Source organism: Tripterygium wilfordii, chromosome 6 (assembly GCF_013401445.1).
Source record: "Tripterygium wilfordii isolate XIE 37 chromosome 6, ASM1340144v1, whole genome shotgun sequence".
Taxonomy (NCBI): Eukaryota; Viridiplantae; Streptophyta; class Magnoliopsida; order Celastrales; family Celastraceae; genus Tripterygium; species Tripterygium wilfordii.
This window is the reverse complement of record NC_052237.1, coordinates 1,303,629-1,326,293: the sequence shown is the minus strand read 5'-3', so window position 1 is coordinate 1,326,293 and position 22,665 is coordinate 1,303,629. Positions and strand designations below refer to the sequence as shown.

General features: G+C 35.3%; 2 protein-coding genes and 1 long non-coding RNA gene across 5 annotated transcripts; all 3 read right to left on the bottom strand.

Moving 5' to 3' along the window:
• Positions 1-955: 955 nt before the first annotated feature.
• LOC119999597 lies at positions 956-3,490 on the bottom strand. 2 transcript variants are annotated; one of them, XR_005468483.1, is made up of 3 exons: positions 3,246-3,490; positions 1,391-1,453; positions 956-1,310 (listed from the first exon to the last, which is right to left on the bottom strand). It is a non-coding gene; the product is annotated as an uncharacterized LOC119999597 (long non-coding RNA). The 2 variants fall into 2 exon arrangements; XR_005468482.1 differs by having other exon boundaries at positions 956-1,453.
• A 1,585-nt stretch (positions 3,491-5,075) lies between these two features.
• On the bottom strand, positions 5,076-10,230 carry LOC119999817 (homeobox-leucine zipper protein HDG2-like). 2 transcript variants are annotated; one of them, XM_038847574.1, is made up of 13 exons: positions 10,044-10,230; positions 9,504-9,944; positions 8,818-9,038; positions 8,603-8,720; positions 8,156-8,344; positions 7,597-8,040; positions 7,382-7,483; positions 6,931-7,131; positions 6,658-6,832; positions 6,295-6,566; positions 6,052-6,147; positions 5,577-5,968; positions 5,076-5,477 (listed from the first exon to the last, which is right to left on the bottom strand). In XM_038847574.1, the coding sequence occupies exons 2-12, from the start codon at positions 9,606-9,608 to the stop codon at positions 5,597-5,599; spliced, it is 2,295 nt and encodes a 764-aa protein (XP_038703502.1). In that variant the 5' UTR covers positions 9,609-9,944; positions 10,044-10,230; the 3' UTR covers positions 5,076-5,477; positions 5,577-5,596. The 2 variants fall into 2 exon arrangements, with proteins under 2 accessions (XP_038703502.1, XP_038703503.1); XM_038847575.1 differs by having other exon boundaries at positions 10,049-10,230.
• A 10,994-nt stretch (positions 10,231-21,224) lies between these two features.
• Positions 21,225-22,390, bottom strand: LOC120000797 (vascular-related unknown protein 4-like). Its single transcript, XM_038848934.1, has 3 exons — positions 21,945-22,390; positions 21,785-21,856; positions 21,225-21,686 (listed from the first exon to the last, which is right to left on the bottom strand). Exons 1-3 carry the CDS (start codon positions 22,293-22,295, stop codon positions 21,549-21,551), a joined length of 561 nt encoding a protein of 186 aa, XP_038704862.1. The 5' UTR covers positions 22,296-22,390; the 3' UTR covers positions 21,225-21,548.
• Positions 22,391-22,665: the final 275 nt, after the last annotated feature.

Below are 22,665 nucleotides of genomic sequence, written 5' to 3'. Positions count from 1 at the left end.
CTTTCAGCCGAGCTCATTATATTTATTCTTTAGACACTTCGGCTCGAACCAGTTCATTAAAATGAGCCCATTACAAACATATCCGGGCCACAATAAATGCACTTAGCTTAATCAAATTAAGTTTGATTAAGCCCAACAAACCTGTGATTGCAAATAACAACGAATGGTTCCACCCATTCATTGCCATCAAATGAACCACGCAAATTCTTCAAGTCAAAACTTTGTTATATTCAAAACTTCAGAAATAAAAGGATGGCAATAATAAAATTAAATAGAAAAAACAAAACTCTTAACATTGATTAATTAACCTATTTCAAGAAGGATCAAGCTATTCTGTGATCCTGTCAAATTGCTAGTAATATTGGCATGAACAAACCTCCAACCTCAAACCTAAACCCTGACAATGCAGAAGATGTATATAATGCAAAAGAAACACTCTTCAAACATAAAAGTATCACAGGTATTGCAAAGGAATTTATTTGAATTTCTAGATGACAGATAACTACAAAAAAATCTTCCATAACACCTCAAATGCGGGAAGCCTTCAAGTTTAAAAGGACAATGCCAGAGATCCCCAAAAGTCCCCCAAATCTATGTGGCATTAAAATAACCATTGATGAAAAACACACATGTAGGACCCACTTCACATCCAACACTCCACATTAAATGGGGGACTTTTGGGGATCACATTTTGGGGGTCTCAAGCATTATTCTTCTAACAATAAAGTGCCATGTGCATAGATTTATCAGCTGGTATTTGGTATGGAGTATTTCTGTAATGCTATATGGTAAAATAAGTGCTATAGCAATTGACTCGAGAGAAAAACTGGGAAGAAAGGAGCAACAAAGGAAAACACAACAGGTATTATTCCTGTTGTTTCAAAATAAGTTACTCAGATTTCAATTTATAAGAACACAAAAATGTTTATAACGTATATAAATAAAGGATATTAGCTTTTCTGGGGAAAAATGTTTGCAAGAAAGTTTATATAAAACTTATTCCAGTGGTTTACATATACGGATATACCCATGAAAATTTTAGCAGATTGAAAACTTTTATGTAGCATTATACAAAAACTTGCAGAAAATTATTTTGCATCTTCCTAGTCCTCAAATTATTCCAAAAATTATACCATCTCTATGTGCTGAAATAACTTGACATCACTTTGCACAATAACTATCATAATTTACGAAAAATGGCCTGGAGTATAGTTACAGCATCTACTGTCACTAATAGTTAATTTTTAAAGAAGGTCGAGGTAATACCTCAAACTTTGCTTCCACTATCTGCTTCAATTCTCTAAGTACTCCTGCGCTATGCGCTCATCAGAACCATCAAAAAGAGACAGGAAAAATAAAAGTTAACTTTTAAAGAACGTCATAGTAATACCTCAGACTTTCCTTCCTACTTTCTGCTTCAATTCTAAGTACTCGTCAATCTATATGTGCTCATCTGTAGCATCACAAAAAAGAGACAGTAAAACTAGAAGTTCGATTTTAACTCAAAAATCAGTCATAGAATTATTTATTAAGACTGATACTTGAAGTTAAAACCGAACCTCAGCCACTTGCAAAAGGCTTCCTCTTCTCAAACCAAAAGAAACACAGCAATGACAACATATAAGCCAAATGTAAGCAGTAATTGAAACGTAACGGTTTCACAACATTGCTTGAAAAAATAATTCAAGTTACTTGGATATAAATCAAAACAACAAAAAGAAAAAGAAAAAGGTCAAAATCTAAATATCACCAATAGCAAACCACACTCCACACATTTACAAGAATCAAAAACCACTGAAATTGGAGTTAAAATTAAAGTCACAGACTGAGAATTCAATATTATCATATCAAACACAGGATACGAGACCCAAAGACAAAAGACAAAAGCTATGATGCATTTTGCATTAAAGGGTGCATGAAGAACAAGGAAAAATATGTGAATTGCACAATGCACGGCCTGATCAGTGAAAGATAACGCACAAGAATTTCGATACTGAAACCAAGAAATCAATGGCTTGTTAAAATATTGAGGCAATAAGCAGCACAACTTCAAAAAGTCACTGCAACATATTCTAAACGCTAATTGGACAACCAATAGGTGAGATCTTCAAGTACACACAAATTCTGAACAACTAAATTCATCCAAGCTTCATAACTGAAGAGAATTTAGGCTGTCTTTACAAACCAAGAGTTTTGTATGTATGTATTTCAAAAAAATTAACAAATGAATCCAGTAAGAAGTTCAAGATCAATCACTAAATAGCCGAGCTCATAAACACTTTTACGTGCAAAACCAAGAGAATACGATACAGATTTAAATTGCGTAACATATGCAAATACAAGAAACATGTTGAAACCGAGGAAGGAGCAAGACCAACCATAGGTCTAACCTAATTACGAATCCAAATTAGGAACGACCGGCAACAAACAAGAACAGGAAAAAAACACAATAAAGTACAAAAATGTTACCAGATCTGCAGTGAAGCTAAAACTTGGCATATCAAATAAAATATGCATATTAGGATGGAAAAGGATTTAGCACTCAATATGCTAGAAGCCTAGAACAAAGTTAATAATTAGCATACCAAATGCAAGTACACTTCCTCATGTAAGATTGAATCTCTTGATCAAGTTCTGAACCTATGAATCAAGAAATCATGCCGGCTAAAATGGTCAAGCATACATATCACAAGATAAACATCACGTTAAAGGAGATGAGAATTCTGTAAATAATTAACGTTATATATTTTTGAAAAGGCAAAAAAAAAATCAGTATTATTGACCTCAGCAAGGAAAATGTTGATATCTGTTGAGTATTAGTGTCAGCAAACAATCACATAAGCAAATTACTATAAAGGAGCCTTATGCGTTAAATTGTGATCAGAGAGGAGAGCAAATATAATCAAGTCAAGCTAGGGCAAGTAGCACATCGATCATACAACTACAGCAATCAATCTTACAAAAATTTAGAATCAAGCACAAGAAATATCAAATTACCTTTTAACTACCATAAATACGATTTAGATTCAACTAATTTTTCAATTAAAAGACTGAAGTACGGCGTGAGTACATATCTAAACATAAACTATGCACTAATTGATCCAATCATCCATGAAAGAAACACATCGACAATAAAAAACTGCGGAATTAATTTCCTTCCAATAACTGAGAAATAAAATTTTAAGTATCAATATTCAGAAAAAAATATCATTATCATGATAATGAACAAGTTATCAGAAAACGACCTTGACGCGTTCGCGAGTCGATCTGCGAGACCATCGGTTCTTTCTGCATCTCTCCTCTTTGTGATTCGACGATCTGGATATTGAGGTTCGAGGATGTTGGAGATTAAGGGTAAGTAGAGAAGGGAGGGGAGATTATGCCGAGCTCGCGATTAGGGCTTCACGCTAGGGCAGCTCGAAGAGATACAATTGAAGGAATATATGAGAAACAAAAAGTGACACGGGCAATCAGTCTTACGAGGTAATTAATTAAACCGCCAATAACCTCTAGACGTGATTAAGACATCTATTCGAAATTTTGAATTGAGAGATATCCAAGTTAACCCCACACCCACCCGCTTACCTATCAAAAATTTTTAGTTAAGCCCAATATCACAATACTACTTTCGTTTGCATTCCAACCATGGGCCTTAATAGGCTCACTTTCAGCCCAATATAATAGTCTCCGTTTGGGGGAGCTTTAGTCACACCCTGATATTTATTACAGACACCCCAGATTAATAGCAACCCAATTTTTTTAAGATTTTACTAATAACACCAAAAGTACATAAAATATCATATATTTTAGAAACACATCCCAATGAATAAAACAGAACTTGAAACAAAAAAAAAAATGCTGAAACACCTTGGACTAGGATTCCATACCAGTGAGAACCAACTCTTCCACCTTCTGGCTTTGGATTCAGAAGTGAGACTATTTACGATCTTTTGGTTCGCGTACTACCCTATTTGTAGAAGGGTTGGTGAGAATTTGAATGAAGCATCAACGAAGAGTGACAAAGATTTAGGTTGGAGAAATGGATGCATTTGATTCCAGGTTTTTCAAGCACTAGACGATAATAAGACAAAAAAATGCAGTGCACTCCAGCCTTTTGTGCCTGTACATGATTTAAGTGCACTCCAACCTCATCGTAGTTCACTCCATCTGGACTGGGTGAAGTGGTGAACTAGATGGAGGGTTTCAAGCTCATCTGATAACACGAGAGATGTTGGGTCGGTGGCTAATGCGTTGTCGATGCTTACTTCTACTTGAACGCCATGGATTGGAGAAGTTGCTTAGCGACGGCGAGGGAGGGGAGGGAGTTGTCAGATATTTGGGTGAATGAGTTTTAGGGTTGGTGTTTGTGGAGGAGGCAAACAAAGTCTTGGGCCTCAGAAGACTGGGGTGGGAAGAGCTCATGCCCAAAAAAATACAAGGTCAAAGCAAAGTCAACGTAAGTCGGGGTGTGGTTAATAAATGTCGGGGTATGACTAAAGTTTCCCCTCTGTTTAAGTTGATGCAGAAGTCAGAACTGTGAACTACATTCCACAACGGAGAAGGTGGGTTATACGACGGCCCAAAAGAGCGTGGAGTGATTATTGAAGGGTTGTATTCTCCCACACATTTATTGACAAAATTGTGATCATTAAGTCATTAACAGTTAATTAATGTGATTTGTGTTTAAATGCAGAAATGTTTTTTTTATTCGGTTTCTCCTTAAACCGTTAAGCCCAACATAATATTCCCACCGATAGGCCCAATTAATATTATTGAGTCCACTCTCAAGCGATGATCAGCAAAAAGTCTACGTATTGGGTAACTTTCAATTTTTATGTAAACAAAAATATCAACTCACATAGATAGAAGTATAGAACTGCTAATTAATTATTTTTTATTATTAATTTATGCGTACCAACTACCAAGGGTCGAAGACCAGTAGTGCATTCTCATTTTAGTGTTACACAATAAATATATCATTAATCACCCTACACATCAATGTAAAATATTCTCAATAACTAAAATTGAAACACGCATTAAATAATTATAAAAAAAAACCCAAAAAAAACCACCCATAATAAAACAAATCCACTTGAAAAGTACTGAAGTTGGATCGGGGAAAAAAGGAAACAAATGTATGCTAGCTAGCAGTTGTAATAATTTCCACCAACCGTTGCTTCAAAACATACAAAACAACAACTGAAGAAGGAAAAAAAAAGGGTTTGATAGTACTAAAATTCCTTCTTGCACACAAGAACCCCTAACTAGAAAGTTAAAACATCCTTTGTTGTGTTGAAGTCAATTCCCGAACCTCTAATCCCCTGCACACATATGATGACATGTGCAGGACAGAATTCTGCCCCAAAACACTCATAAACCATGACTTAATCATAAGGATCATGTAAGGTGCGCTCTTGACTTCTACTCTTCTCAAAACTCATCTTCTTCCCTCTTTTTTATTCTTCAGTCGATAGTTTCTGCACCAAAAAATAAATAAAAGAAATCAGTCATATACTCGTATGTATGAGCAAAAGAAGCAGATGTGAACACAATTACCGATAACAATATTAGCTTACATAACATAGGATTGAAAAGTTCATGCATTCTCGCATGACAAAGAAGCCTTGATCCTCTCCACAGTGCAAGCAATCAAGTTGTTGACAGTAGCAACAGAGCCCAGAGAGAGTTTTGCTGTTGGAACAGAATCAACCAAAATCTGAAACGCGACAGTTAGCAGAGAACCACCAGAACCAGCCTCACCACCTATGGTTTCTCCATTGATAGCAGTAGTTGAGTCGGGGAAAATTGCGAATCCCGAAGGGAGAAGGGCCACGTAATCCGGGTCTCCACCGTTGAGAACCACGTTCATTGCAACAATATCAACCGGTGCATAGATGACAAATGAAGCTGTTGGATCAGTGCAACTCTCTTGTAAAATCAGCATGTTGCTCTGGCTTGAATTTGCACTCTGTTAAAGCATGGGATGAAGTTGAATAGATCATGAGAGAAAAACTAAATCATATTTTGACTATTCAATTCAAACATACGTACATTTACTCGAAGTAGAGACACACAGTTGCCAGTATCCCGGCCATTGGCAATGTGTGCCATTTCTTGAACTACTCCACCATTTGATAAAATGTCCCACTACAATAGAAACCGACATGCAAATTATCAGATTCGTCTCACAACATAAGAATTTCAGTGAATATAAACTATCCTATCGTCACATAAAGCTCACCATCAACATAAAGCTTGTTTCCAATTCAGATTTCTTAAATTGAAAGGTTATACCTCACTACGGGAATTCTCATCGCGAAGGAAATCAAAGACTCCCTTTGGTGGAACAGAAAGCCAGAAGGAAGTTGCAGCACTTAGAACAATCCCTGGAGGCCTTCCGGGATCATCTACACTCTTTCGGGTCATGACCCTAACATCGTCAGCTCCGGTGCCAGATAAAGTTGTCCATGTGTGAGCAGTGGAGGCACTGACTCCTGCACAAAAGCTAATAGCCATCCTCTCTGCCAACTTCAACATACTCTTCCTGCCATCTTGATTTGTGATAACTGTTGCATCAATAAATTTAAGAAGTTAATATAAATTCTAGGTTCCGAATTATATGTTGTCATTAATGAAGAAAGAAACTAAAGACATTACCTCCAACATCACCGGTGGGAATGTTTGTCGCCATTACACTTGCAAGCCTTTCGCACTGTCGATCCAGTGTAGCCACCCAACGTTTTGCACCAAAGGCGTGCCCTGAGCTAACTAGTTGCTTGTATAAATTGTGGACACCTTTATCTTCCACTTCTACATGTTCAACCCACATAACCTAGATCATAGAGTTCCATCACGGGGGAATTGGATTTAGCATTTTAATTAGGGCTTCATTTGATAGTTCATTAATAAAAAAAAAAAAAATTAATGTACCTTTGAGTATCCATTAGGCATTTCTTGAATCAAGCAACCGGATGGCCTCCTTCGGCACCTTGAAATTGGACTGGGGCGTATATTGTCCAAGGATACATCGACGACTGCCCAAGTTCCATCTTGATGTTGCTTACAATACCTTACAAAGTAACTATCACGAGTTGGAACAAGCGGTGTAGGAAGTTGAAATTCTGCTGTCATCTGGAAAATCAACATATCAATTAATGTTAATGTTCATAGAAAGATGAATTTTAGATAGTTATCATAGTCAGATTCATCAATTGAACCAATTCTTCAAGGGTTCGATTGTATACCGGTGCTGCCCTTCGATTTTGTGATCAACAGTTGAATTACATTCACCATATTAATGCTATTCATAGCATATACATATGTTAACAAATGTTAATAAACACTGCATATATAATGTAATTAATTTATTATTCTAGATTACCACTTGCAAGGCTCCATTGTAATTCCCTGCAACTCCCGTTGACAGCACCTCCAATGTCATGGCTCTTGAGACAATGCCAGAGAACACAGTTGACCACTGACTCTAAAATTATCACAAAATCGAATGACAAACAATTAGGCCTCTTTTATTTAGCATTTAACATTTATCCTTCAAGAAACCCTAAATGTTAGATGGATTAATTAGTGAAACCTTACCACATCCATTAGAATCTCGACAAGGCTAATGTGGTTCATTATAACAACAGCAGTTTCTCTCGATGCCTCATATCTGAAACCAGTAGGTTTCGGGCCAATCCCCCGAGGAAATGTCCTAAGGTATTCATCTTCATTAAGCATAGTAGCAGAACCATCAATGCTAGTCATCCACAAGGGTTCATTCATTTGAGCCATCCTCATTAATTCCTCCATGGCTGCAACGGCAAGCTCGATTATCATGGGCTTATCATGCTCATTAGGTGCACCAAGTGACCTTAGCAAGTCTCCAGCTCCTCCAAACATTTCCCCTCCAATGACCCCTTGTCCTCCATAATTTCCAACTCCAAGTTCAAGTGGACGAGGAGGAACTGATGAAGACATATGTGGGTAGCTGGCCACTGGCTTCCCCACATACTTTGCAGCAATGGCTGAAATCCTATCAATCTGAAAACATATCACCATTTCAATATATTAGGGTAATCAAAACACCATTTACTCTAAAATCTTAAATTCAAAGGAATGTGAGATTCAATTACTTAATTATTTAGTTAAACTGTACCTCTTCTCTGAATCGGGCATTTTCGAGCCTGAGATGATGTTCATCAAAGGACATTTCACCAATGGCAGTAGGGCCACCACAATTTGGACATGAAGCATTGCTTAAGGCTTCTCGGTACCGCATATTGTCGGATCGAAGCTTCTCATTCTCAGCTCGAAGTTGAGAGTTCTCATGGCGCTCATGTTGAGTCTGTAGAAGAATACAGATAAACTTAATTTAACTATCTCAATTTATTAAGATGCTCAGTATGGTTTTTACTATAACTAATATATAAACCGTAACCAAAAAATAACTTTGCACTAGAGAGTAGAGAGAGAAGACGAAGATATTGTAACGGCCCTCTTGATGTAAGAAAACAAACAGAAATCAGGCATAATTAAATTAATTGGTATAAATATATTGCAAACCAGAGGGCTAAAGATATGCAGAAACGTTAGACCTAGCTACCTTCATTTGGGTGCGCTTGTTTTGGAACCAAAATTTGATTTGTAATGGCTCTAACCCTAATTCCCTGCTCAGCTCCTTCCTTTGCTTATCGTCTGGATGTGGACACTCCTTGAAAAATCTACATCAAATGAAAACAAATAAGCACATAAACATCTCAATAAAAAATGAAAGGAAATTAACTAAAAAGAAATTTGATTAAAATTGTAGTTACGCACGCTTCCATTTCTTGGATCTGGTGTTGAGTGTGGCGGTGGTAGCGTTTCTTCTTGGGTGGTTGTTGTTCTTGGTCGTCACCGGAGGCGCCGCCTTCTTGGTTTTCGCTGCCAGATTTGGTGGTGCTGTCGAAGTCTTCGTCTCGGAGTCGAGCGAGTTCGAGTTCGGATGCGTTTTGGATCATCTCTAGTTGGTGAAGCTGACCAGGGTCCATCATGTTTGGCTGGAAGTACATATTAATTATCCAGATCTTTCAGATTCCAACACGACAAGCTATCTTTTTTCATTGTTTTTCAATCTAACAAACAGAATGGAAATGTAAAAAACAAGAGAGACCCTATTTGAGGTCTCAACAAAAAGTAGAAGACTAGTTTGATTCCTTAGCCTTAATATTCTCTCTCTCTCTTCTGCGCGCTTCTGTGCAAAAAGAATAGATTAAAAAAAGACTTAATCGGTTTTGCAAATATCGAGGAAGATTTTTCTTTTAGTAGAAGAATTAGTATTTAGTGACTTTAGTCCCACTGTAAGATCAAATCCCAAATATAATACTCCTCTTTTTTAAGCCTTAAAAGACACAGAAGATGAAGAAATAAACGACAGAAACGAAGCGATAAAAATGAATTTTTAGACCTAGGAGGATTTTTCCGGTCAAATAAAAAAACAAGCATCAGATCAGGAGGAGACTGACCTGACCAAGAGACAATCTTGAAGCTGATCCAAATTCACCGATACTCCCATTACTCCCCAGCATCGACGGCATGTTTCTCACCGGAATCATTAATCCGGCTGGCATATTTTACAATAAAACCCTCTTTTATCTCTGTATCTTCTCTCTCTCTCTCTCTCTCTCTAACTTGCTAGTGTAGGGATCAGTGACCGTTGATCTGTAAGTGCATAACAAAATAGGGTTTTTATGGGTTTGTCTGAAAGGCCGTATCCACTCTCCAGTATTTTCCTTCCGTGCCAAATGTAAAAGGAGAGATAGGGTTGGCCAAAAAACCAAAAAATATATATATCTATAACGGTCAACGAAGATCACGGAGAATCCAGATTTGCGTTGTCTGTCTGACTACTAGTGCTCTACTCAACACTAACAACCCCCAACATTCTTTACACTCTCTTGCTCCATCTGTTCAAAAGAGAGATCATGCAATATATTAAGAGAAACACTACAAAAAAACACAAGTAAAAAACCCTTGAAAGTAGAGAGCGAGAGAGAGGGGCAGACCATACTCGGATTCTTTAGAGATCTGGTTTTTGGGTTGTTGATAGAATGACAAAACCTAAATCAATCGGTTTGGTAAGTAACGACTCATATGGTAAGAAAGTAGGAATGGGTTTTTTTTTTAGGAGGAGAAAGAGAAAAGACAAAGAAAAATGGAGAAAGGAGAGAAATGAAAAGGAGAGAATAGAGGCTATGGCAGAGAGAAAGAAAGATAGAGAGAAGGAGGAGTAGTTATTGCAGAGCGTCTTGAGAGGGTGAAGTTGCATTTAATGGTGGGAGGGGCATAAATGCTACAGCAAGACAAGAGAGAGAAAGAGTGTATATGTTGAGTATTTGGTGTTGTTCAATTTTAACCCTACGAGGGGGGAGGCACAGAGAGAGGGAAGGAGAGACTGTATGTATAGTATGTATGTGCAAGAATGATGGCTACCAAACATTTTCAATTTCCCACCACCTTAAATTCCGATACATACATACATACAACTACATGATTTACGCATACATACATACAATACAAATACAACTGCATGAAGTGTTTTTTGCACACTAGTATTGTAAATATATCTTGAAAGCATATATAACGTGTCATACTTATCAAATTTAGTTGTGTCTTGCTCATAACCAACAAGAATTGCGAGAATTTGATTTTTAATTATTGACTTTGATAATGGTTTAAAAATAATTTTATATGCTTGACCTTACTAATAAATTTGTGTCGTATCGCGAGTAATTAAATTACTATATGTAACAAGATGTGATATATATCTGACTAATAGCACGCATCAAGATTCATGATGGTCTAAAACGAGAGAAATTACACACAGTCAATTCATACTTATCTATGACACGTCAATGATTAAGATAATAACCAATCGATCTCTATTTTAACGCTATCGTAACATTGTTTATCGGCCCCATTTTGTACCCTCCAAAGCATCTAGATATATATTAGTAATAGTGTCATTTTACTAATAAGTGTGAGTTTTATTGTCACTAATGTTTTATTAGTGAATTGAACATCTTCCTAGTTTATATACAAATATTTTTAAAAAATACTCAAATTAATGCTATACCCTCAAAATTTCAGTACTTCTCTCTTGATGGGGGCCGTATTAATTATAAGAGATGCATTACTACTTAATATAGTTTTGGTGCACATACACAAGAAGCATGTGTTTAAGTGTTTTATCTATTACAATATTTTGTTTGGATATTTTGCTTTGGCGCTTTAAGAAATAAATGGTCGGTTTATGCTTTTGGGAGAAATTGCATGAAACAAAAAGGGGAAAATACTAAAAGAAACTAAAGATGAGAAATTTGCACTCACGATTAAAACACATAGCCAATGAACATGAAATTCGTGTAGTTTTTTTTTTCCTTTTTAAAAAAAAAAAAATTGAAACGATATGGGTAAGGAGAATTTATTGCTTTTCCACATAACTAATCACTTATCTTTAATCATAGTTCATTAAATTTATATGAAGGAAATGTTATTTTAATTTTTGTTTTAAATACATATTATATGTATATATAGTATATAAAAGCAGACCATGATTCAATTAATATTCAGGAATTCTATGCTTTAAGTACCACAAAACCTGTACATGTTATATTTAGCTTCCCTTTTATGTTGCACTTTCTTCATTTCTTATAAATGAATCCTCCTAAATAATTAAAAAAAACTATATATTTTTTCCTTTTAATTTACATATGTGGAAATTGATTAAAAAGATTCCATCCCTAATATTTTTTTTTTCTTGTATTTTTAATTTGACTTTCGGCCCACTAGAATGGCACATCAAGGATATTCCTTATTTTGGTATCTCATTTCCCCATTCGTTATAAAATCCCCTTTTTTTCAACGAGGAATATCTACATGTTTTTTATTTACTTTTATAGATAGCCTTTTTGTTGGATAATTAAACGTATATAATCCAAATGTTTTACAGGACTAGCTCCGTGGCTTATACGTTTCTTTGTGACATAAGAAGAATGACAAGATTTTCCATTTTCACATAGCATGGCGAAAGGCCTATGGACAAACAAGTACTATGCTGGTTTCCTATAACAAGGAAGTAATTACTTTAATATTCCAAATGTAAAAAATAAATAAGAAAATAAGGAAATGAGACTATTTATCATATTATTTCCTTTATATAATTTCTCAAAGTGACAACACACAATTATTTTAACCATCCATTAAAAGATACAGTACAACATACAATTTTCTCCGAATTAAATGAGACTGTTCTTTAGTCGATATTGATGGAATAATGTGTGGCCTGTGGCTGTCGATACATATAAATATATAATATCAATGTCAATTATAGGGAAGAAAACAAATATTCTTAAAAGATAACTCAATATCCATCATAATTATTTGTAACATGTTACGCATTTATGATACATATATCATCATCATCAATCAACAGACCCTTAATCTTAAAAGATCAATGTTTGGCTCTTTAGCGATTTTTGGGATATATTTAAGAGGTTCTAAGAAAATTAAACTTTATATGTTCCTTCACAACGTTAATTTTTCAGAAAAGGATGTGTTCAAAATCCTTTATTGACTATGTGGTCATGGTACGAGCACCAATCTTTCTATATCAACGTATCATTCGCTACGGAATGTTGAAATAGTTATAGATGTTGGGAAGGCACGAGAAAATAATGAACTGTAATTACCAAAGATGCATTTTCCCTTTTGTAAATTTTGAACAAACATGCATTGTCATCTGAGGCTATTTGACCTCCATGTCATCAGTTAGTATCCACGTAGTGTTTCCAATGTGCATTTAAATGGAATGTCTACAAATATAGGGAAGGTACTAAATTAAGGAATCGTGGATTGTATATCTATTTGTCTAATTCTTCTTACTTAGAAAACATGCTAATTTTACTGCATTGTTACAAACAAAAACCACAAAACTAAGGGCTAAAATATTAAATATGTCCTTAGACTATCACATTTTTCTCTATTATGTTCTTAAACTATTTTTTTTCTTCATTCTATCCTTAAACTATTATTTTCCACATGGTTTCTCTCCTCAGTCAACTTTCCGGTGTTGACTCCGACGAAAATGCTGACGTGTCATCTGAACTCCGACGAGTTTTTTTTTTAATTTTATAATCACATGGATGCCACGTCAGCATTTTCGCCGGAGTCAACACCGGAATACTGACTCAGGATAGAAACCATGTGGAAAACAATAGTTTGAGGATAGAATAAAGAAAAAAAATAGTTTAAGGACATAATCGAGAAAACTGCTATAGTCTAAGCACATATATAATATTTTAGCCCAAAACTAAGTGTAAATTTGAATATATAAGATGTTATCTTTGTGGGTGGACCTACGTTATTGGCTCCGAGCCCAAACAGTCCTCCATACATATATTACACACCACACCACCTTCTAGCTTCTGCATCTTGAGAGAATTTAATGTCTCTGAGCCACGCGGACTCTGCATGGCAAAACCACATTTACTACGTTCATGCCTCCCCACCCGCGCATATCCCTTGTTTGTCCATATATTTACCATTATCTTTATGAACGAGAGAGAGACTCACGCGCCTATTGTATCTTTCAGCGGGGCCCTTTCATGGAAAGCCAGGTCAAATTTGGTGTGTGTGGGTCCCAGTATTTGTGCCTTTCACGCTATTTCAGTGAAGGAATCAGAAAAAAGGCGTGACTCGTGCGCGTGGGACTAGCATCGTTTTCTCTTTTGTCTGACTCTTTAAGTCAAACGCAGCGTTTTCATCTATAAAAAAACTCATAGAGGAATTTATGTGGGTCCCATCCCAACTCCCAAGACGCCTAAAAGGTCAAACGTAACTTTTCGTTGTTTTTGAATTGTGGTTAATTAAGACGTTAATTTTCCCTAACGTTGACTTGGCACTCCTTTTCCCGTCTATATTTACTAGAGTGAACGAATTTATACGGACCTTTTTGAAGAATGAGGGATATCTCAGAACGACGTCCATGGATTGTCGTTTTGACCAATGATGTATTTAAGTATGTGAGTCTGTGACATGCCCACGGCCTCGTGGGTTCTTTGTCATGTAATCCTGACATCTTATAATTATAAGCTGGTTGCTGAAGGCAGGCAACTGAACCACATGTGATGCCAGCTCATCATACAGAATGGGCCCTCCACGGCCCATGATGACCGTTGGTTCTTTTAGTTCTTTACCCTTTATGAGCATAACCGGACCATCTTGGATTGAACATGGACCACACATTAAAGGCCCAAATCAAATATGAAAATATTGAGCTCAAATCAGACGGTCCACGTATACATCTTGGATTGAACATTAATTAAATTCATAGTTAATGAAATATATTGGCGACCATGAATGTATTTATAAGATCCATTAATAACACATTCCGCTTCTTCATTAAAGTATATATTCTTCACGGAATTAATTGAAACCGGTAATGCTATAGCCCCAAACATTGACATTCACCATTTGACCACGAATTCTTATGATTTTAGTGAGAAATTTCATCCCATTAAAGTTAAACACCAATATAAATTAGAGATTTGAAAGTTTATATTCTATAATTCACAGTTTAGATGTCTTAATTAGAATATGATAAGAAGATAAGGTAATTAATACTGAGTACAGGAAGGAGTTGGGTAAACGAAGTAATTGTACAGTGTTTGTGTTGAAAAATGTAGACCAGAATGCAACTGACTGTTTTGGAAGCTTATAGTATCGTCATATAAAAAGTTGATGACTGATGATATACGCATGAATGAAGTGTTGCCCAAAATTCAAGAAATTGAGAACAGAAGAGATGAGCAACACAGCAGCATTAATAAATGATGTAACACGTCAACATTTGAAGGGAGAGAGTTTTAGCAGTCCGTACATTCTGTAACTTGGAAGTTCATTTAATTGAATAAAATATGGATATTAATTATTCAAGCTTTGTCACCATTTGTCATGACTCTATGAACAAAATAAAATAGATCAAAACATTTTTAAATCGATGGGCCAGGGACAATTATATATGTATATAATAAAGTTTTAGGTGATATTTGGAAGGTCAATTTTATAAAATTTTATATAGGAGATAATCACAAGCTAGTAAATTAGAGAATGTACGTATGAATGTCTCACTTCCCCAATTAAGGACCTTTTGTAGCTTTACACCATCAGTCTTCGTCGTTGAAACTGTAAAATATTTAATTATTAATTAAACCTGAAATATTTTATTATTAATATCTTATCTTTGTCAACAGCTCTTGTGATTATAAATTCCTTGTGTGCTGGCCTTTTATAGTTTTATTTATTCGTTTAGGGAATGAATTTCTGATACACAAGCTTTATCTCATCCATTATGATAATATATATCTTGTGAAATTGTGTATTTGTGTTACTAATTATATTGTATATAGTTTTCTCTTGAAGATTGCGATTGGATCAAGGATCATAGGTCAATGTGGGACCATGCTGACATCAGGAAAGTAGTTGTCATGGGGTATCCTGTTGTTGTCGTGGACCTGAGAGCAGAGACAACTTGGTTCTCAGAAGTTATTATTGACCAGAAAAATAAGAAGTATTTTCTACAGACAGAAAGAGTCGCCTTATCATGATTAAAAGGTCCAAATAATAAAAGGGGAAAAAAAGAGACAAAAGCCCACAACGTTTGTCATTTAAGTCCAGTGGTCTATCTGTGGAGCAGTAATCCAGTGGAATTGACTATATATTTGTTCTCCTTTTTGGCGAATAGTCTTTTCAGTTGCCATCTAATTAGCTGGTGACGTGACTAAACAGGTCAAACCTAATCCGTCTGATCATAATCAAAGACAAAAGCAAAAGCTCTGTTGGAAGTAAATTTTTTCTTTCTATATGGGCTAATTTAAGTTTTTGACCCCACGAGCCCAATGGGCTTCTTCCAGGAAAGTATGATACTGGGTTCTGAAGCCACCTTAATAGTCCAACAAGGTTGGTCTATCCATAGGGCCCTCATAAAACATTTTCTTTCCACGTGGGCCATATTTACTTTTGGATCCCGTGAATGTAGTCCAGCAAGTATCCAATGGGCTCTTCAGCCCGACTGAATATCTGGGAACTGAAGGCTGAAGCCACATTAAAAGTCCAAAGCGGGCTAAACCCAAATGGGCCGCATCGACCCATGTAGGCATGTAGCAAAAGTTGACTGGTTCACTTCATAGTTCATGCACCATATAATCCTTTCATTCTTTTATTCAAGGGTCTTTTTTTTCTTTAATTGGGACACCCAGCCCAACATATCCGTCCAACAACTGAGTAAGTATAAATCTCAGGTTGACAGACTCATACGCACATAAGTTTTCCACGTGCCAACATGATAAATTTTGGGCCGAGTCCTTGTGCACAAAGACTCACTAACATACCACAGCCCACTAACAAACCCCAACATGTAAGCCAAAGCTCACATGCATGTGACCATCAAAAAATACGTTGTTGGTTGGAATCGAATATTGAGCGCAATTGCGTCTAACCCAATTAATTACCAATGGAGTCACCTCTCATTGGTTCAAGGATCTTGTTAATAAGTGCTCTAAAGGTAATGCTTAAGGATTCACCACAACACATACAATGTGTGAATGCCACTCTCACACATAATTTTTAAAACTTAAAATAGAAAATTCTTGAATAGAGTTTTTCAAACTCCAAAGTATCTTTGATGTCATTTATTCAATGCCCTAATGACACTAGCATTTCCTTTTATTAAAAGTCAGTAACGAAGCCGTCAAAGATATGTGCTAAGCATTATTTTTTTATTTTTTTTGATAGGCATGTGCTAAGCATTATTGGAAGAAACAAGGGAGCACAACTTGATTAGCTAGCGGATTTATGCACGCATGTCTCGTCTAATTAGGCTGAGTCCAAGTCTGGTGTTGATCAAATCATGATTTAAATAATAATTGAGCTCAATTTTTGAAATGGGTCTTGGATTCTATATATGGTTAATTTGATCTCATCGTCATCGTGTGTGCCGTATATATGTTCTTCCATTAATTGCCATTGTTGACTCAATTGTCGGCATTGCTTGTTGATCACTTACTGCCGACTAATCAAGAAAAAATACTCAATTTGGTCCCATTAGATGATAATCAGATCGATAATCCCAAGTTCTAATATTTTGCATTTGCATAATCGAATTGGAATTCTTATGAATTAATTATTATTTTGCTTAATTCTGCCATTTACATGAGAGGGGGAAAGGGGAGGGAGAGAGAGATGTCAGGTTGAGGGTAGAAGATGCTCAAATCAAATGAGTGGGACTATTGGGCTGACTTTTCAAAAAGTACGTACATACGAAAAAGTCATTAATGACTAGTCAAGGACAACATGTGCTTTCTTGAATCTGCATTTAGACGTTTAGCTCTGCATGGAATAGACTGCCAAAAAAGATTGGCAGTACCATGTACGCAAGTCAAATATTCAACTGTTTTTCACTGTATAATCACTTCGGGATAACTTAATTGGTACGTAAAGAATGTCGTATGAAATCGAAAGTTCGATTTTAAACTGCAACAGCTATTTTCAAGGGGTATATGCTTGGTCTCGTTCTAATTAACCTGTTGAACAAATTTGCATGTGCCTAGTCCAACCCTAGTTTGAACTTAGTGGACTATTGAGTGGGTATGTCTGCTTAGTTATTTTTGATTACCAAAAATGATTTATGCGATTTTTTGTGCAAAAAGTGTTGCGTATGGGTCCAAATGCAATTGATCAGTTAATTAATGATTAATTATTGATTGAAAGAAAGAAAGGATACACTTTACATTTATCAACCCATCACCCAAAAAAGTTTGACTTATTAAGGACATTGGAATCAAAATTTACAAATGAATTTTTGAGAATCATACCTAATTAAACATACCTAAATCAACCGCCTTAGACTCTTAGCTTTCATATAATATAGGTGTATACACACAAATACAGATATATATAGGAGCATCGACCATAACTTGCACTTCTTGATTATCTGTACTCATAATATAATAATTAATAAAACACTAATAGAGATACGGGTTTCGATCTTATGCTCTTATATTAACCAATAAATCTCTTGTTTAATTAGCGGGTTGTTGGTGGCCGGCCAATACCAAAATACTTGTACTCTTTTTTTATTGCAACTAACCAAAGCAGTACCAGTCCAACTTCTTCACAAGATTTCCATTCACGGGGATGGGGTTGATTAAGAATTTAAGGGAGTTTAGTTTACGTAGTTTTTTTTTTTCCCTCAAAAAGTCGATCAATATATATATATAAAAGAAAAGAAAAAAAAAGAGTCCAAACCAAAACAGGACTCTCTCTCGCCCATGGAAATAATACCCGATGAATTTTCATCATTTTGTCTGGTCTCCGTGAATCACGCAGAGGTAGCATTAATTTTAGGGTTGCAGCGGTACACTCTCTTTCAATTCGTGCAAGCCAGCTTATTAATCGGAAGGTGTGCCTCAATTTTCTGGTACATATGATATGGCTGATATATAGAACATTACTCTCTAGTCAATAGGACCACAAGGGAAGGGAAGGGATTCACTGTGACTTGTAGGTTGTCAATTGTCATGGTCAGTACTTTAATTCACTCGTCCGTGGCTTTGTCACCTCCACATTATATAATACTTATATCGCTATTCATGTACTATATACACACACTTACTTGATAGCCATTTAACTAATCCATGAAGTTGCATTCTCTACCACACGCCAAACACAAACACGATGCATTCTCTACCACATCCTCCATGCACGCCAAACACAAACACGAGTAACTCGTACACTATGAGAAGGGAAACATTATGGGTATGACATGATTCATTTATATATATATATATATATATATATATATATATATATATATATATACATACACGTGTGTGTATGTATTAATAAATTGGCATTAAATATTCTGAAAAGTAAAGCCAAACATGTGCAAATATATAGTACAAATGTACAATTACAGTCACAGTCGGGGTCCATTTGATATGGTGATTGCAGACGTGAATTGCATTGCAATAAATAATTGCACATTATCGTAGGGAAAAAAAATGTAATTTGTAAGTATTGTTCTCAAGTTGTTGACTACAATGGCAATATTCATTTTGCAAATTGATAACTTATAAATAATTGCAAAAACACATCTTCAATCGCTGAATCAAACAAGGTAATGATGCAAGTACACATATATATGCAACCACAAATCATGTAAATAAAATCATATAAGAGAGAATGACATTCATTTTACGGCAAATGATGCTTATCTAGAGCAGTGGGAATGAGAAGGGCTACCATTCCCCCCATAACCATTCCCAAATCATGTTACTTTTTTTCCTTTTTTTTTTTGAAAAATAAAATATTAGGATTTAGGATTTCGGATTAAGGTTTAGGATTTATGATTTAGAATTTAGAATTTAACTTTTTTTTAAATCAATTATATTATAACATTATAAACACAAAAATATTCGCTCACATAAAAAAAAAAAAAGAAGCATGACTTGTCATGGTTTAGGGAGATTTGTATCTACAATAATTGTAACCCTCTCTCCGAAAGAAGTGTATGATTTGGGGTGATTAGACTACTACTGGTATGAAATAGACGTTAATGATCATGATAGATCATATGGGTTGTTCAATATCTTTTGATAATACTCTATTAAGATGACATATTATCTACCACCACATATATAGCCAATTAATATTGTTGAAATCATATCATAGGTGGTCGTTAACTATGTGATTGGTTACCTAACTTGAGCCACTAATTATTTGATTAATTTAGAAGGCATTTGGGTTCACAGAATTTGGTTATGGAGATTAGACAACAATGGTTATCCAACTATCCAAGCAAAACAAGTTAATTTGTATTATTGCCCAAATCCAACCATCTTAATAATTACCACTTTTGATTTGATTATGGCACGTACCGCCCCCCTGTTGTAATTAATCAACAATTTAATTTACCCCGCACATCAAATCATGTTCTCGTGATATTATTCAAGATGATGACTTGAAAATTTTACATACAGAGAACTAATTCATATGCACCCCACACAGTCTAATCATGCATGTTTAGATGTTAACAAATTAATTAGGTCTCCTATTAGTTTACTTTTCAAATGTTTAATCAAAACAGCACATAAGCAGACAGTTTTATTCCAAAGTTGACACAATCCATCAATTCTGCCTTACAATATGAAGACCAACGTAGCTTTGGGGATAGAACCCCAATTCAGCTAGCATCAAGTAGACAATACTTTTAAACATGATTGAATTAACACCGGCAAAGGCCAATACTGGGGAAAATAACATAACAGCAACAACATCTTAATCTTACTTTAATTAAAGAAAAAAAATGTAGAAATAGTCAACAACAAGAAGAAGTAGTGTAGGAGGCCGTTACATATATTTTAGTTGAATGTTCTTAAATTAAAAAAATAAAAATAAAGTCTGGTTCTATGTGAGTTCATCACCTGCCTTTAATGCTTGTGCACATGGAGGGGTCTTTCCATGGCAGCTCTTTCTGAATAATTTAAATGAATGGCCTGCAAGAAGTGGAAAAGAATCATTATTTAAACAACATCAATCTAGCTTCCCCTTATTTTCTCTCTTATCATTGCTATATTTTAATTTGTCTATTCTTAAGGGTACAAGGAACCTTACATCCTTTAGGATTTTGCTTTGATTTCTCATACCCACTTAAGATATTCAATCAAACAATTTTATTTTAATGCAATATGGATTAGCATAATAATTATAGGATAAATTATTTGCATAATTGTTGTGTGGGGTCAACGAATGAAATGTAAGAAACTAGATGTGCATTGTTTGATTAGTGTAGTTAGATTGTCATTAATTCCCAATAATTTTGTGTTCTAATACATATTGTTGGACGCCTAAAGTTATTGTTAAATACTCAAAAGTATTTATTTAACTTAATACTATAATTTCCAAGTGAAAATGACATTCACATACAAGCATGGTTAAAAATTTGTCTTATTTTATAATCGTGGCCAATATGTACGTCAAATCGCCAACAACTCCTCAATTGAGTTGGTTAAAATATATACTTGGTGGTATTCAAGTTCGAGTCTCATTCCATTTACTTAAGAAAACAAAAGTTGCCAAAATGTACAAGATGGGAGATTGGGTTTAAATTGAAGACAATGTCCTCATCATTGACAAATAGAATTTTTCATTACACATGGAGTTTGACAATATATATGCATGGATCATCATCGCCTGATGAGAGAATATACATATACATTTACATATGACCAATGCTAGAGACTTCCAAAATATGATCGCAACGTCCCCCAAATCTATGTGGCCATTGATTAAAAATACACATATATGACTCACTTCACATCCAACACTCCACATTAAATGGGGTCTTTTGAGGTCACTTTTTGGGGGTCTCAAACATTATCCTTTACATATATATAGGTTATGACAGTTTATATATATATATATATATATATAATAAAAAGTAAAACGAGGTTTCAACCAAGGTAGTTAAATAAAAAGGACATAGGAACCAAACACAGCCCCTTCTTCTTCAAATTTTTGTAGCCATTATTCGTTTCACACGTTGTCCCTTCCTGTAGACCCGAAAATTCCTCTGAAGTGCCTCCCTTACCCTACAATCCCATAAAGCTCTGTTTGGTAAACCATTCAAAACTATTTCTCATTAATGACTATGAAATAGTAAAAAAGAAACCAACTAATTAATTCTTACCAGAGAACTACACATATTATGGTCATCTGCCTTTCTGGGATTCATAGAATCAGCCGGTCTAGGATCGCTAACCTAACAGAAAGATACCAATAAATCAGTTTTGCAAAATTATAAACATTAGAAGGGAAATTAATTAAGAAAAGTGATAGATTAATATGACCTTGGGACTATTAACAGGAGAGCTAGCAGTGTCTTCCAAATCAACATGAGAAATCTCCTTAGCTCTTGATTTCTTGAAATTTAATTTCTTGGGCATTGAAGAATATGGAACATTATCAACGCCATGTTCCTTGCATGATTTCAGAAGTGCAGGACGAGAAGAAGCATCAGAGACCATAGAAGAGCTACCAAGACTGTTTGACGAGGAAAAATTACTGTGCTGATGATCATCTGATAAGTCTTCAAAATAAGCTGTCCAACCACTCTCTTCACAAGAGTTGTGAGTGATTCTCTTAGAAGAGACAACATCTTTGCTTATAGATGAATTCATAGATGACGACTCCTCCTCCATCAAAACAAATTGAACAAGAAAAAGAATGTTAGTTGGCTTTGCAGTTGGAGGGGTTGAGAGGGCCAACTGGGTTGCTTTTTGTAATAAAGGAGATATTTATATATAACAGAGAAACATGGACTGATGACTGTTAATGATAATTCAAGAAAAAATGGCATCTATAATTAATGTGTTAGAATCTTGGTTTGGGCTATGTGGGCCATGGAGAGTTGTGTAACTTAATATACGTCGGTTTTATGGATCTCAGTGTTTTTTTGTCCCAGCTATTCTAAATACTAAGATTGACATATACGATTTCATATGGATCATGTAGAACATATGGGGGCCCACGATTTTACATAGATTATGTGCGTCCATCTCAACATTTGGG

What these genes read in the sequence shown, in the direction of transcription:
- LOC120000797 (XM_038848934.1), bottom strand. Translation starts at nt 22,295, where the DNA reads ATGGAGGAGGAGTCGTCATCTATGAATTCATCTATAAGCAAAGATGTT. An exon ending in CTCCTGTTAATAGTCCCAAG is followed by an intron (nt 21,857 to 21,944) that starts GTCATATTAATC and finishes TCTTTCTGTTAG; the next exon opens with GTTAGCGATCCTAGACCGGC. An exon ending in ATAATATGTGTAGTTCTCTG is followed by an intron (nt 21,687 to 21,784) that starts GTAAGAATTAAT and finishes ATGGGATTGTAG; the next exon opens with GGTAAGGGAGGCACTTCAGA.
- LOC119999817 (XM_038847574.1), bottom strand. Translation starts at nt 9,608, where the DNA reads ATGCCAGCCGGATTAATGATTCCGGTGAGAAACATGCCGTCGATGCTG. An exon ending in CAAGATTGTCTCTTGGTCAG is followed by an intron (nt 9,039 to 9,503) that starts GTCAGTCTCCTC and finishes ATGTACTTCCAG; the next exon opens with CCAAACATGATGGACCCTGG. An exon ending in ATGCCCGATTCAGAGAAGAG is followed by an intron (nt 8,041 to 8,155) that starts GTACAGTTTAAC and finishes ATATGTTTTCAG; the next exon opens with ATTGATAGGATTTCAGCCAT.